This window comes from Bidens hawaiensis, unplaced genomic scaffold (assembly GCF_021521415.1).
Source record: "Bidens hawaiensis isolate Kalapana, Puna unplaced genomic scaffold, B.hawaiensis_p1.1 tig00029414_1, whole genome shotgun sequence".
In the NCBI taxonomy this organism is placed as follows: Eukaryota; Viridiplantae; Streptophyta; class Magnoliopsida; order Asterales; family Asteraceae; genus Bidens; species Bidens hawaiensis.
In genome coordinates this window covers 18,956-30,543 of record NW_027494879.1, presented here as the reverse complement: position 1 = coordinate 30,543, position 11,588 = coordinate 18,956, and the positions used below count along the sequence as shown (strand labels likewise).

Here is an 11,588-nt window from a genome sequence, read left to right as displayed (position 1 = left end):
TGTTAAACGCAATTAAATAGTTAGTTAACGATTAAAATTGACGGAGAAACGTTTTTATATAACTATTTTGTAAAAAAATATAGGTTTTACGGTGGTTTGGCCATCGCCGGCGGCCGGCCAGGAAAACGTGCAAGGGGGAGGGGGGGGGGGGGCGGGTAGGGTTTGTTATGATATTATAATTTAAATAAAATTTACAGTTTCAGCCCCTTATGTTTAACAAACTTATTAAATGTAATTTAAATTCTTTTAAGTTAAAATAAGTTTTCAAGTTTTACACTTTTTGCCCAAACCTTATATTATAAAGTCTTCGGTTTTGGATTATTTACGCGTTTTACTTGCGCGGCTCGATTAACGTTAAGGTTCGGGAATTTATAAACATAACAACGAACAACGAATAAAGAACATTAAATGTCGGGAAACACTTTATTAAATTATATTTAATACATCGAAACGACCTAACGGGTCGGGTTTACAATATGAACACGAATCGAAAATTGACGAATGTCACAATTCCATCCAATGATAACTAAGAGCATTCACAATGGAACTTCCATCTTCATTCATACATAAATTTTGGAGATTTTAAACGAACAGATCTTATAGAAATTACGCGTCATCTGAGAAACCAAGTTCAAAGAATAAGGCCATTTTTTGGTAGTTTAATACCATAGAAAGACCAAGTGAGCTTACCATCCTCGCGACCGTGTTTAATGCTTCCGTCACAATTATAAACAAAATGAAGAGAATGGATCGCCATGTCTAACTAACCCATTAATTTGATACTCCTCACTTATGCATCATTAACAAAAGTCAATAATCTAGCTGAATAAACACGTGCCTAATACAAATCCTTCTACATAATTTTGGAAGGCCCATATAGGCATATGCTTCATTTGATCTAAGGACATGGTATACAAACCTTTGATTAAGAAAATATGATAAAGAAAGTCAAGATACAACATTAAGTAGAACGTGTCGTTATAGAACATAAGTAGCATCAAGCGTGTGGACTGAAACCCAATCCCAGGAAGCCACGTGACCATTAATTACGGTATGCCTAATTTTTTTTTTTTTTTTGAATGTTCAAGCTTTCCTCCTACTATTTACATTATACCGCCAATGTCAGGAATCGAACCCTGGACCTCTCACCCAAAGACCAAAGCCTTTACCATCCCACCAAAGTGGTGATGGCACGGTATGCCTAATGAGCCCGTCTAAATATAACCTACCCTACAATAAGTTCATTGCCGTTCGTCTGTTTAAATGAAAAAGACCAACTTTTTATTACTCAGAGCACATTTGAAATGTGTATGCTGGTTAGATAATTTAATCTTAAAATAATGTAAAAAGTATAATTTTTTTTTTTCATATTAAACTTTCCTACAGTTTAAAGTGATAACAAAATCAAGTTAGTATATTTTAAAAGTGAAGTTACAAACCATATGAGTTACATGTAGAACTAGTTAGAGAGGCTTCATGCTCATCTACTTAGACCAAGAGTTGTAATATTTGAGTAAATTATTTATCCCAAAAAGACGTAGAAATGTTTTCGTTTTCAATTCGTGTCCAACTAGCTACAAAAGAGAAAGTTTTAGGCGAAATAATAATATAATAATACACAAAATTTAAGGCCTTTATTCTTTTTCTTTTTTAACATCAAAAGTCTAGACATTCGGGATCACCCTGACAAATAGATCATACTTTCTGTCCGAGAAATAAAACATGGTAACTTGACCTACCCACCACCCATCCTGAAGAATCACGACGATAAGGAAATTTACGAGGCTACTGTTGACCGTTTGTCCTTTGGTTTAAGGCCTCTATTTTATCTTTTTATTTTTTTATTTTTTTATATATTATTGTTTTTCAGCCACTTTCTTTATATTTATCTTTGGGCACTTGGGCAAGCTGCTTTGCGTCCATGTAAAAACATCTTGGAGCCTGAATAATTGATCACATGATTGACATATATGCCCTTTGCTAGATAGCCCGAGATGTGCTTCATCAATCTCATCCTGAAACACATACTAAAACATGCCAGATTACACTAGTGATCTCATAATGAAAACTTTAGAACAAAATTTTAAAAGAAAACAGTTCAATATTTATAAACTTCTCAACACATCCACAAAACACAGAAGTATGAGTCCCAACCATTTGCCTTTACCACTTACTAATCCCAACTAACATGCACAAAAGTTGTTAACCAAAACAGATCGAACACAATAACTACATAACCAAGTTATTACCATTCAATCCTAGCTAGGGCTGCTCACGAGTCGAGCATAACTAACTGAGGGCTTGCTCGTTGCTTGGCTCATGTACAAATTGAACCGAGCCAATCGGCTCAAAATCTAATCTAGCAAAAATCAAGCAAGCATTTTTCGAGTGATATCGAGGGAATTTCTAAGCATTATTATTTTTTTTCTTTTTTTTTTCTATTAAACATTTTTTATAAGAAACAAATATTTGAAGTTGAATATAACGTACATGAAAAAAAATTTATAGTTCTTAATAGAATTAGTAATTGCCTGCAAATTATTAAAAAATTGAGGTTTGAAATTGTGTATAACATATATGAAACAATGAATAGTTTGAAAAATAAATGTGAATATTGATAAATAATGAATACTAAATATAGTTAATTTGTACTTATTAATTGTTTAAAGTACTACAAGATATTCAATAAATAAAAACTAATTATATTTAATATTAAATATTTTAATATTTAAGATAATTATAAAAACAAGTTACTTATTTTGTGCATATATATTATATATAAAATAAATTAAAAATATTCAAGTTGAATCGAACTAAGTGGAGCTTTGCTCGTTGCTAGGCTCGTTTACAAATTGAACGGACGGAGCGGCTCGTCTACAATCTAGCGAAAAAACAAGCGAGAATATTTCGAGCGACGCGACAAGCGACAGACGGTTTTCTAATGTTCTCTACACATTCTTATACAAGGATAAATGGTCAATTCATGCGAGTGTTAACGGGATAAATGGTAATGTTACTAAAACTGTAACGAAGTGAAAAAGAAATAAAAAAAAGAAACAAAACCAGTAAGTTTCTCACAAATCTAAGAAGTAATGCACTAAAACGACATTTTAACAACTGAAGAACATTTTAACCAAACATACAAACAAAAAAAATTACTATATATCTTCATGCCAAAAATAAACTAACGTTCTTGGATTTATCCTAATATAAAACAATATCTTTAAAATTTAAAAAGAAAGAAAGAAAGCAACAGATTTGCGCAGTGTTTTAAAAACCGGTTTAAACCGGCTGGTTGAACCGGTTAAACCGGATTTTGCATAGCAGGCCGGTATTTTGAGCCCGGTATTTTCGGCCGGTTTGCTAAAACATTGTACCGACGGTTTTTTCTTAAATACCGGTTTTTACCAGCAAACCGGTTTTATGTCCAAGAAATTTTTGATATTTGCGGCCCATATTTTATCAAAATTACTTTTAACCCAACAGTTAATATTCAAACGTGTAAACTTCATGACTGTTTTTTTAAATATGAGTGTTTTTTTTTTAATATGGATTAACTTTTGAATTATTTCTTTTATGAAATCATTTACTTTTGGGTTATTTTTGGAGTTAAAGTTGTATTTATAGAAAATTATAAGGTAAACTATTCAACCGGTTGAACCTCCTTGTATAACCCCGTTTAACCGGTTATACCATTTTTTAGTCCAATCCGACACGAGTAAAATACTGGTTTTTAAAACATTGTATTTGCGAGGGTATTTCCTTTACGGTTAGATTGCATGACAAATTATTTGTAATTGTTTTTTTTTATTTTTATGAATTATTTGAAATTAAAATACCAAAATTAACCCCTCTCACCCAACACCCCTCGTGCCCATCATCACCATTCACTTTTTTGTTACACAATCCCCTGTTTCCTCTTCCCAATATAAATAAACCCTTATTTCCTCATCCTTTTCTCACTTCTTCCCTCTCTCAAACAATGGCAAGTTTTCCACACTTTCTCCTTGCATTCTCACTCATCTCCTCTTGTGTTCTTGCTGCTCCCCCTCACACTCCAACTCCATTGGAAGGTATGCTTCAGATCCACAAAGGTTTAAGTGGTGACAACTACTCTATCCCAAAATAACATTGAGCCCCTTAGTGTAGTGTAGTGTAGTGTAGAGGCTCTCTGAAATTTTGGGATAGAAATACAACTACTCTATCCCAATATACATTGAGGTCTTCGTGTGACGGACCTCTCTTAATTTTGGGACAGAGTAGCAGCTCCTCTATTTTAAAATACCGAGCCTGAGGCTCTATACTTTTGAAATAGAGGAGCAATTCCTTTATCCCGGAACACAAGTTTTTATCTGTGTTCCGGGTTGAAAGGAAATGATCTGGTCCTCATTTTACTTGTTCAGTCTAAAAACTGCTGACGTCATTGTTACTTGAATCAGGACTGTTGCCAAATGGAAACTTTGAAGAGCCACCAAAACCAACAGCAATAAAGAAAACCGTGTTGGTAGGCAAAAACGCCTTACCAAAATGGGAGATCAGTGGCCTCGTGGAGTACATCCACGGCGGGCCTCAGCCCGGCGGAATGTACTTCCCGGTGGCGCACGGCGTGCACGCAGTGCGCCTGGGAAACGAAGCCACGATCTCCCAAAACATCGCGGTGAAAGCCGGGTCTTTGTACGCGGTTACGTTTGGTGCTTCGAGGACTTGTGCACAGGACGAGGTGTTGAGAGTTTCGGTGCCGCCGCAGACGGGTGACTTGCCGCTGCAAACGCTGTATAGCAGCGATGGTGGTGACGTGTACGCGTACGGGTTTCGGGCTAATTCTACGAGTGTGAGGTTAACGTTTCATAACCCTGGGGTTCAGGAAGATCCACAGTGTGGACCGTTGATTGATGCCGTGGCTATTAAGGAGCTTTTACCTCCGAGACCTACTCACTGTAAGCGCAAAATCTACAAGTTTAGTGGTGTAAAACAAGCCGAACCCGAGCTCAGCTAGGCTCGTTTGACTGCAAGAGTTCGGGTTCGGCCTGTCTTGATAAACAAGCCGAACCCGAGGTCGACTAGGCTCGTTTTGACTCAAACGAGCTAGAGTTTGGCTCGTCTTGAGCTTTTTCTCTAAAGCTCGAGATCTGCTCACAAGTTGGTTTTTAAACTCGAGATCAGTTTGATTATTATTTATTAATTAAGCTCGGATCAAGTTTGTTTGCAGTACCTTAAACCAGCTAAAGCTCAACTTGTGCTTGAAATCACATTGTTAAATTAATATATAAAAATTTAAGAGTTAAAACTTAAAATTAAAAATTTACAATAGGCTCGTTAAGGCTTGATGAACCCAAAAAATAAAACAGGGTTGTTAAAGCTTGACAAGCCTGAAAAACACAATAGGGTCATTAAGGCTCAACAAGCCTAAAAATAATATCGGCTCGTTGAGCTTTTGTAGTGGCTCGAGCTCGACAAGGCTTGGCTAGTTTCAAGCTTTTTTTTTATTGATTCGATCTCGAGTAGCTGACGAGTGGTTCGGCTTGTTTGGACCCCTAGCCTAAATTAAAATAAACTAAACTACTCTCAAGTTTTTCAAATCTGAGCAAAATTATTGTGATCTGGATTCATAAACCAAGTTTGTTGCAGTTAATTTGGTGAAGAATGGCGGATTCGAGGAAGGTCCACACCGATTATTCAACTCGTCCAATGGCGTCCTCCTTCCGCCTCGACAAGAAGACATCACATCCCCTCTTCCCGGCTGGATAATCGAGTCGCTAAAAGCGGTCAAATTCATCAACAACAAACACTTCAACGTCCCATCCGGCATTGCAGCTATCGAGCTAGTTGCAGGACGAGAAAGCGCAGTCGCTCAAATCCTCCGAACGGTCGAAAACAAGCTCTACACGCTCTCGTTCTCCATTGGAGACGCGAAGAACGGGTGCCATGGCGACATGATGGTTGAAGCATTTGCGGCAAAAGAGACGCTAAAAGCTCCGTTTAAATCGGAAGGAAAGGGGAAATGGAAGACGGTGAGCATGAAGTTTAAGGCGATAGCGAATCGAACTCGAATCACGTTTTACAGCTCGTATTATCATACTCGGGTTGATGATTTCGGGTCTCTGTGTGGCCCTGTGATTGATGAAGTTAGGGTGTTCTCTGTGAGAGCTTAATGATGATGATGTTGTTAGTGTGTTAGTTTGATCGTTTGTAAATTAAACCCTTGCTGATTTATTGGGTGACAAATGATCTTTCGGTTAATGAATATTGTGATAGAGAATGCATCCATCACTCATATGGTTTCTGGTTATGTTTAAAATACAAATAATGATTCATTTTTATTTTTTATTTTAAACACAAATATCTAATCAAGCATATTAACTATTGAGTGACTTTTTGATAATTTTGTGCTGAATTAGTAAGAGATACGACTGATTAAAATTTGAACAAACTCAAAACACTCTTTGCTACATTTTATATGGGATCTTATGTGAGATTTCTGCTAAATCTTGTTAATTTATAATTTTCATCTCAAATTGAAATCGAAGTATAAACCTATAATTGTAACAAATATTTAAAAATGCCCCTAATTTTTATCGCTTTAGACACTTGATGGTTGAGTTGTACTTGCATGAACTCAACTAAATGTGTTCATGAGATCAACCCAGATTTAAAAACTGGTTCAAACCTATAGATTTCACCACAGAGTGATGGATTCGTTTAACGTTTCATCACGTATTATAAATTTACAACAAACCAAACATGCAAACACTTTAACCTTAGTCATTCCTAATCTTGTACCATGGATCCAAACGCACAGAAAGAAATCAAGTAGGTGGAGATTTTAATTATCAACAATAGTAAGATTGTGATTGTATTTAAGATAAAGGATAATCCGGTTAATCTTGTCATCTTGTGGTCTGGAGCATATGTTAAGAATAATTATAAATTATTCTGTCTTAATGCGATATTAATTATTTATTAAGAAAAATATATATTCTACAACATCAACCCTTGATTTAAATTGAGGAGAGATTCTCTTTAAAAATAATTAACTTTTTCTCTTAAATTAAAATCAAAAGTGGATGCAAACTTAAGCATTCACGATAGAATCTCTTAACATAAAGATGTTCTTTATGTTAAATCTTTATCTTTATTGGAATCGTAATCTTCATTTATAAAATTTAAAGTTTTATAAACAATAATTTCTCAAATATATAGATCCATTATTTATCGTCTCTATAAATACTTATAAATGTCTATGAAAAATATAATAAAATGAATACTTGTAAATAAAATAAAAATATAGATTAAGAATGAGATGTGGTAGGCACGATAAAACAAAATTTAAAGAAATAGTGATATTTGATTAGTAGTAAGATTAAAGAGATTATTTTATGCAGTTGAATGAACTTTTAGAACAACTAGCGAATAAAGTCCGGTTATCAAGGATAACTCAACGATAAAAGGTGACATTATAAGCCCACAAATGCATATAGCGTAGGCAACCCAAGCCCACCATATTTTGTTTCGGGGAAAACCTGCCACCTGAAAACCTACGATAAAACCCGGTTGATATTGGATTCGAACTATACCTTGTGACCTCCACCCAAATCTCCAATTCCCCTCTAATATCAGTTAAGCTAAAACTTATTCACATCGTTAAAAAAAAAATTAATACTTAGAAGCGACAATACATGGAATTTAAATGCTCCTATTTTCACATGAGGCTTTCTTTTAGGGAAAATTCTGAAAATAGTCCAAATGAAGAGAGAGGTTCTGAGAATAGTCCTTGAAAATGCCATATTCCATACATAGTCCATCGAAATCAATCGGAGCCGATAGAATTCAAAAATATCTGATGGTTTTCCTGGTCCAATAAAAAGCTGCCAAGTGTCTCACTACCACCTAACCCCGTTAGATTTCCCCTCAAAAACATCGATCCAGATGGTATTCCTTTAAAAAACCATCTCCTCTCAAAACCATCTGTCCAGATTGATTTCCCCTGTTACAATCTTCTTCTTCTTCTTCCTCCATCTTACCCTAACATAAAGAACAATAACAATAAAGTGTGGACTCCTCCTCTCCGGCCTCCACTTCTTCTGCTCCCTCATCACTCTCTTCCAATTCCAAGACCTTCCCACATCTCCTTCTCCGTCAAAGACCTCCGCCCAGGGGCGGACCCACATAGTGTGGATCGGGGTCCCGGGACACCAATGTTTTTTAAAAATTTATTAGAAGCGGTATATTAAATTTTTTGAGGACCCCATAAGATTTAATACTTGGAACCCATACTATTAATGTTGATGTGGTCTGGTGGAAAGTCCCTTGTTTTATCTTTGAAAGGTCATGGGTTCAAGTCTTACAAGGCTAAGTTTTTGGTTTTTTGTGTTAATTTTTAGTGTTAATCAATCATTTGATTGCTAATGTTGCAATGATAACTTTGGAAACATTCAAACACCTCTAAAATACATATCATTGTTTTCAACTTTATGCATGGTTTTCTTTAGAAACATTCAAACACTTTAAAATATCAGTTTTATTTTTCACTAGTTTAAGTTAATGGTTTTCAACACATGCTTATGAAAGGGTGGATCTAGGTTCTATCTCAAAAATGTTTAAGAAAGGGAAAACAAAGTGTTTATGTGTCAACCCGACCCATTTTGACCCGTTCAGGCAGTGATGATTGAAAAGAAAGTTTTATTATGATATTGTTTTTTATTATGTTCTTCGCCTCGACCCGACCTGAACAACGACCGACCCGAAAAATTTGAACACCGAAAATATGGGACCCCATTGGCAAAAAATCCTGGGTCCGCCACTGCCTCCGCCACTACGCCTCCCTCCCACCACCGTCCTCCGTCATTCCACCACCACCAGTAGCTCCGCCACTGCACCTTCCAAGACCTCCGCCACTGCACCTTCCCCTCTCCCGTCAACCACGACAACTCCGGCAACACACTCTTCATCCACGCCTCCACCTTCGGAAAAATTAAATCTGAACCGATGATTTAATTTTGAGGGTAAATCCAAATCCTCTGGTACACTCTTCATCCAGCTTGTTTTGATCAGAATACCATCTAGACAGAGGTTTTTGAGAGGAAATCCAACGAGGTTAGGTGGTAGTAGGACACTTGGCAACTTTTTATTGGACTAGGAAAACCATCGATTTTTATGAATTCTATCGACTCCGATTGATTTCGGTGGACTATTTCTGAAATATGGCATTTTCAAGGACTATTTCAGAAACTCTCTCTTCATTTGGACTATTTTCAGAATTTTCCGTTTCTTTTAACTATGAAGTTACAATCCAGAATCTCTCGCATTCACTATTTTTGACATAAGTTAAAATACAAAGAAATTATTTTTTAATAAAGTCACATGACAAGAGGAGAAGCGTGTAGCAATTTCAATGAAAAGGTGTTTTGTGGGTCAATGCGTGTTGGCGGTTAAATACGCATCATAACTGTTTATAAGTTTTATATTCAAACCTTATGTTTATTGACGTTGTTACACATGTCTCATTTTTTATATTACTCTATGAAAATGAAATTTTGAAAATACACCAAAATGTGAAATTTTAGGATGACCATTAACGACCGTTAGAAAAAGGTAAAACTGAGTTGGTTGGGTTAGTTGGCTGGTCACGGTTGTTTGGTTTGATAGTTTGCTTTAAATCGGAATTTTAATCGAAAGATATTAGTTCAAATAAAATGTTGAGTAAAGTGCAAGTTGGTTAATATGGTAACTGAGCAATCAGCAGCCCCTTCGAACCCTACTCCAACAAAATTTTAAGTCTCACTTACCATATTAACCACTAGTTTGGTCTAATGTCAAGTATCTATAACTTACAACTAAATAATTATAAGTTTAAGTTTCACTTGAAATGAAGGGTGAAATAACAATTAAAGAACCATTTGTAGCGTCCCTGTCCACCAGCCTCCCTGTCCCCAAACCCTAGCCCCCAAACCCACATTCCTCCCTGTCCACCAGCCGCACCACCACCACCTTCGCATCACCGCCACCATCTCACACCTCCACCACCATCTCCTAGTCGCCACCAGTCGCACCACCCTTATACGCCACCAAACCCTAGTCGCCACCAGTCGCACCAGTCGCACCACCTTTATACGCCACCAGTCGCATCACCCTTATTCTTCTCCATTCTCAAACCCTAGCCCCCAAACCCACATTCCTCCCTGTCCACCAGCCGCACCACCACCACCTTCGCATCACCGCCACCATCTCACACCTCCACCACCATCTCCTAGTCGCCACCAGTCGCACCACCCTTATACGCCACCAGTCGCACCACCACCCCTCGCAACACTCTCACAACCACACCACCGCTAGCCGCACCACCACCACTACTCACCTTCGCACAGCCGGAACCTGCCAGCCGCCACCTTCGAACCACCATCTGTATGCATCATATACGAGCATGTCATAAAGAACAAAAACCCTAGCTCCGAAAATCTCGGGCGATCCACGGCGGCATGGATTCAGAAGAATGGGAACAACCACGTAATCGGAAAGGGAAACGGAATGATCATCAGGCTCAAGGTAATAACAAGGTTTTATCGAAGTTTTTTGTCTCAAATCTTCCCCCAAAGTGTTCTTCGCAAGACTTAAAAGATGTTATGGGTAGCTTTGGTCGTTACGAAGGTTCCTATATAGCTAGGAAGCTGGATAAATGGGGCAAGAGGTTTGCTTTCGTATCGTTTTCCCAGGTGAAAGATGTCAAACGGTTGGGAGATGAGTTATCAGATGTATGGATCGGTTCGTATAAGTTGTTTATTGCGATTGCTCGGTTTGTGGATGGTGAGAATCTAGATAGACCCGATTCTGGTAATAGGAGGAAGAATATAAACATAAAGCCAAATTTAAATAAACATTAATATATCATTTAGGAACTAGTTTCCATCTTAAACATATTATTATCAAAGAATATAAACATACATGTAAAACACCACACATATCGTCATACAACTATACAGGAATGACATTTCACAAAATACACATATACATGTACTTGATAAAATCAAATGCTTAAGAACTTTGGTTGCAATCCAACCTAGTTTGGCCTGTACTTAAATCAATTTTGACTCGCTACCCAATTCGTTCATTTTTTTCATCTCTTGGTTGCTACTCATCATCATAATAAAACTAAATAATGTAGCTACAAAATCTACACTTGTTCATAATATCGCTTACACATAATTTAGGGATATTTCTAGATGTATACACGTACATATTATTACACTAACTGGACAACTATGCAGCTGATATATCCAGCACACAATCGTTGCTTCCACCACTTTAGTCGCCTCCTTTACCACCAGCTGCCATTTCAACCAAGCTCATTTTATTCAGAATCCTTTTCGATTTAGCTAAACCAAATTACCTATTTCAAAACAACCCGCTTTGACCCAAAGTAAAAGTTTAAGGGTCCATTTTGTACCAAATTATTTTCATCCGAGTCCCGAACTAGTTTCGACCTTGCGTCCCATTGGACCCAAGCCGTGCTCCTTATGTAAATATTTGGCTTTGTGATTATAAAATGTCTTGCATTATGCTTAATATCATTATAATTGCCAGGTTTCAGTAAA

General features: G+C 36.9%; 2 protein-coding genes across 2 annotated transcripts; both read left to right on the top strand.

Annotated features, from left to right (window-relative positions):
- Nucleotides 1-3,972: 3,972 nt before the first annotated feature.
- LOC143578966 (protein TEEBE-like) lies at nt 3,973-6,322 on the top strand. The gene is made up of 3 exons (XM_077062398.1): nt 3,973-4,073; nt 4,440-4,937; nt 5,629-6,322. Exons 1-3 carry the CDS (start codon nt 3,983-3,985, stop codon nt 6,150-6,152), a joined length of 1,113 nt encoding a protein of 370 aa, XP_076918513.1. The 5' UTR covers nt 3,973-3,982; the 3' UTR covers nt 6,153-6,322.
- A 4,153-nt stretch (nt 6,323-10,475) lies between these two features.
- On the top strand, nt 10,476-10,877 carry LOC143578973 (ribonucleoprotein 1-like). Its single transcript, XM_077062403.1, has one exon. It carries the CDS (start codon nt 10,476-10,478, stop codon nt 10,875-10,877), a length of 402 nt encoding a protein of 133 aa, XP_076918518.1.
- Nucleotides 10,878-11,588: the final 711 nt, after the last annotated feature.

Coding starts and splice junctions, on each gene's coding strand:
- LOC143578966 (XM_077062398.1), top strand. CDS start 3,983: ATGGCAAGTTTTCCACACTTTCTCCTTGCATTCTCACTCATCTCCTCT. Junction 4,074..4,439: donor CACTCCAACTCCATTGGAAG/GTATGCTTCAGA, acceptor TACTTGAATCAG/GACTGTTGCCAAATGGAAAC. Junction 4,938..5,628: donor ACCTCCGAGACCTACTCACT/GTAAGCGCAAAA, acceptor AGTTTGTTGCAG/TTAATTTGGTGAAGAATGGC.
- LOC143578973 (XM_077062403.1), top strand. CDS start 10,476: ATGGATTCAGAAGAATGGGAACAACCACGTAATCGGAAAGGGAAACGG.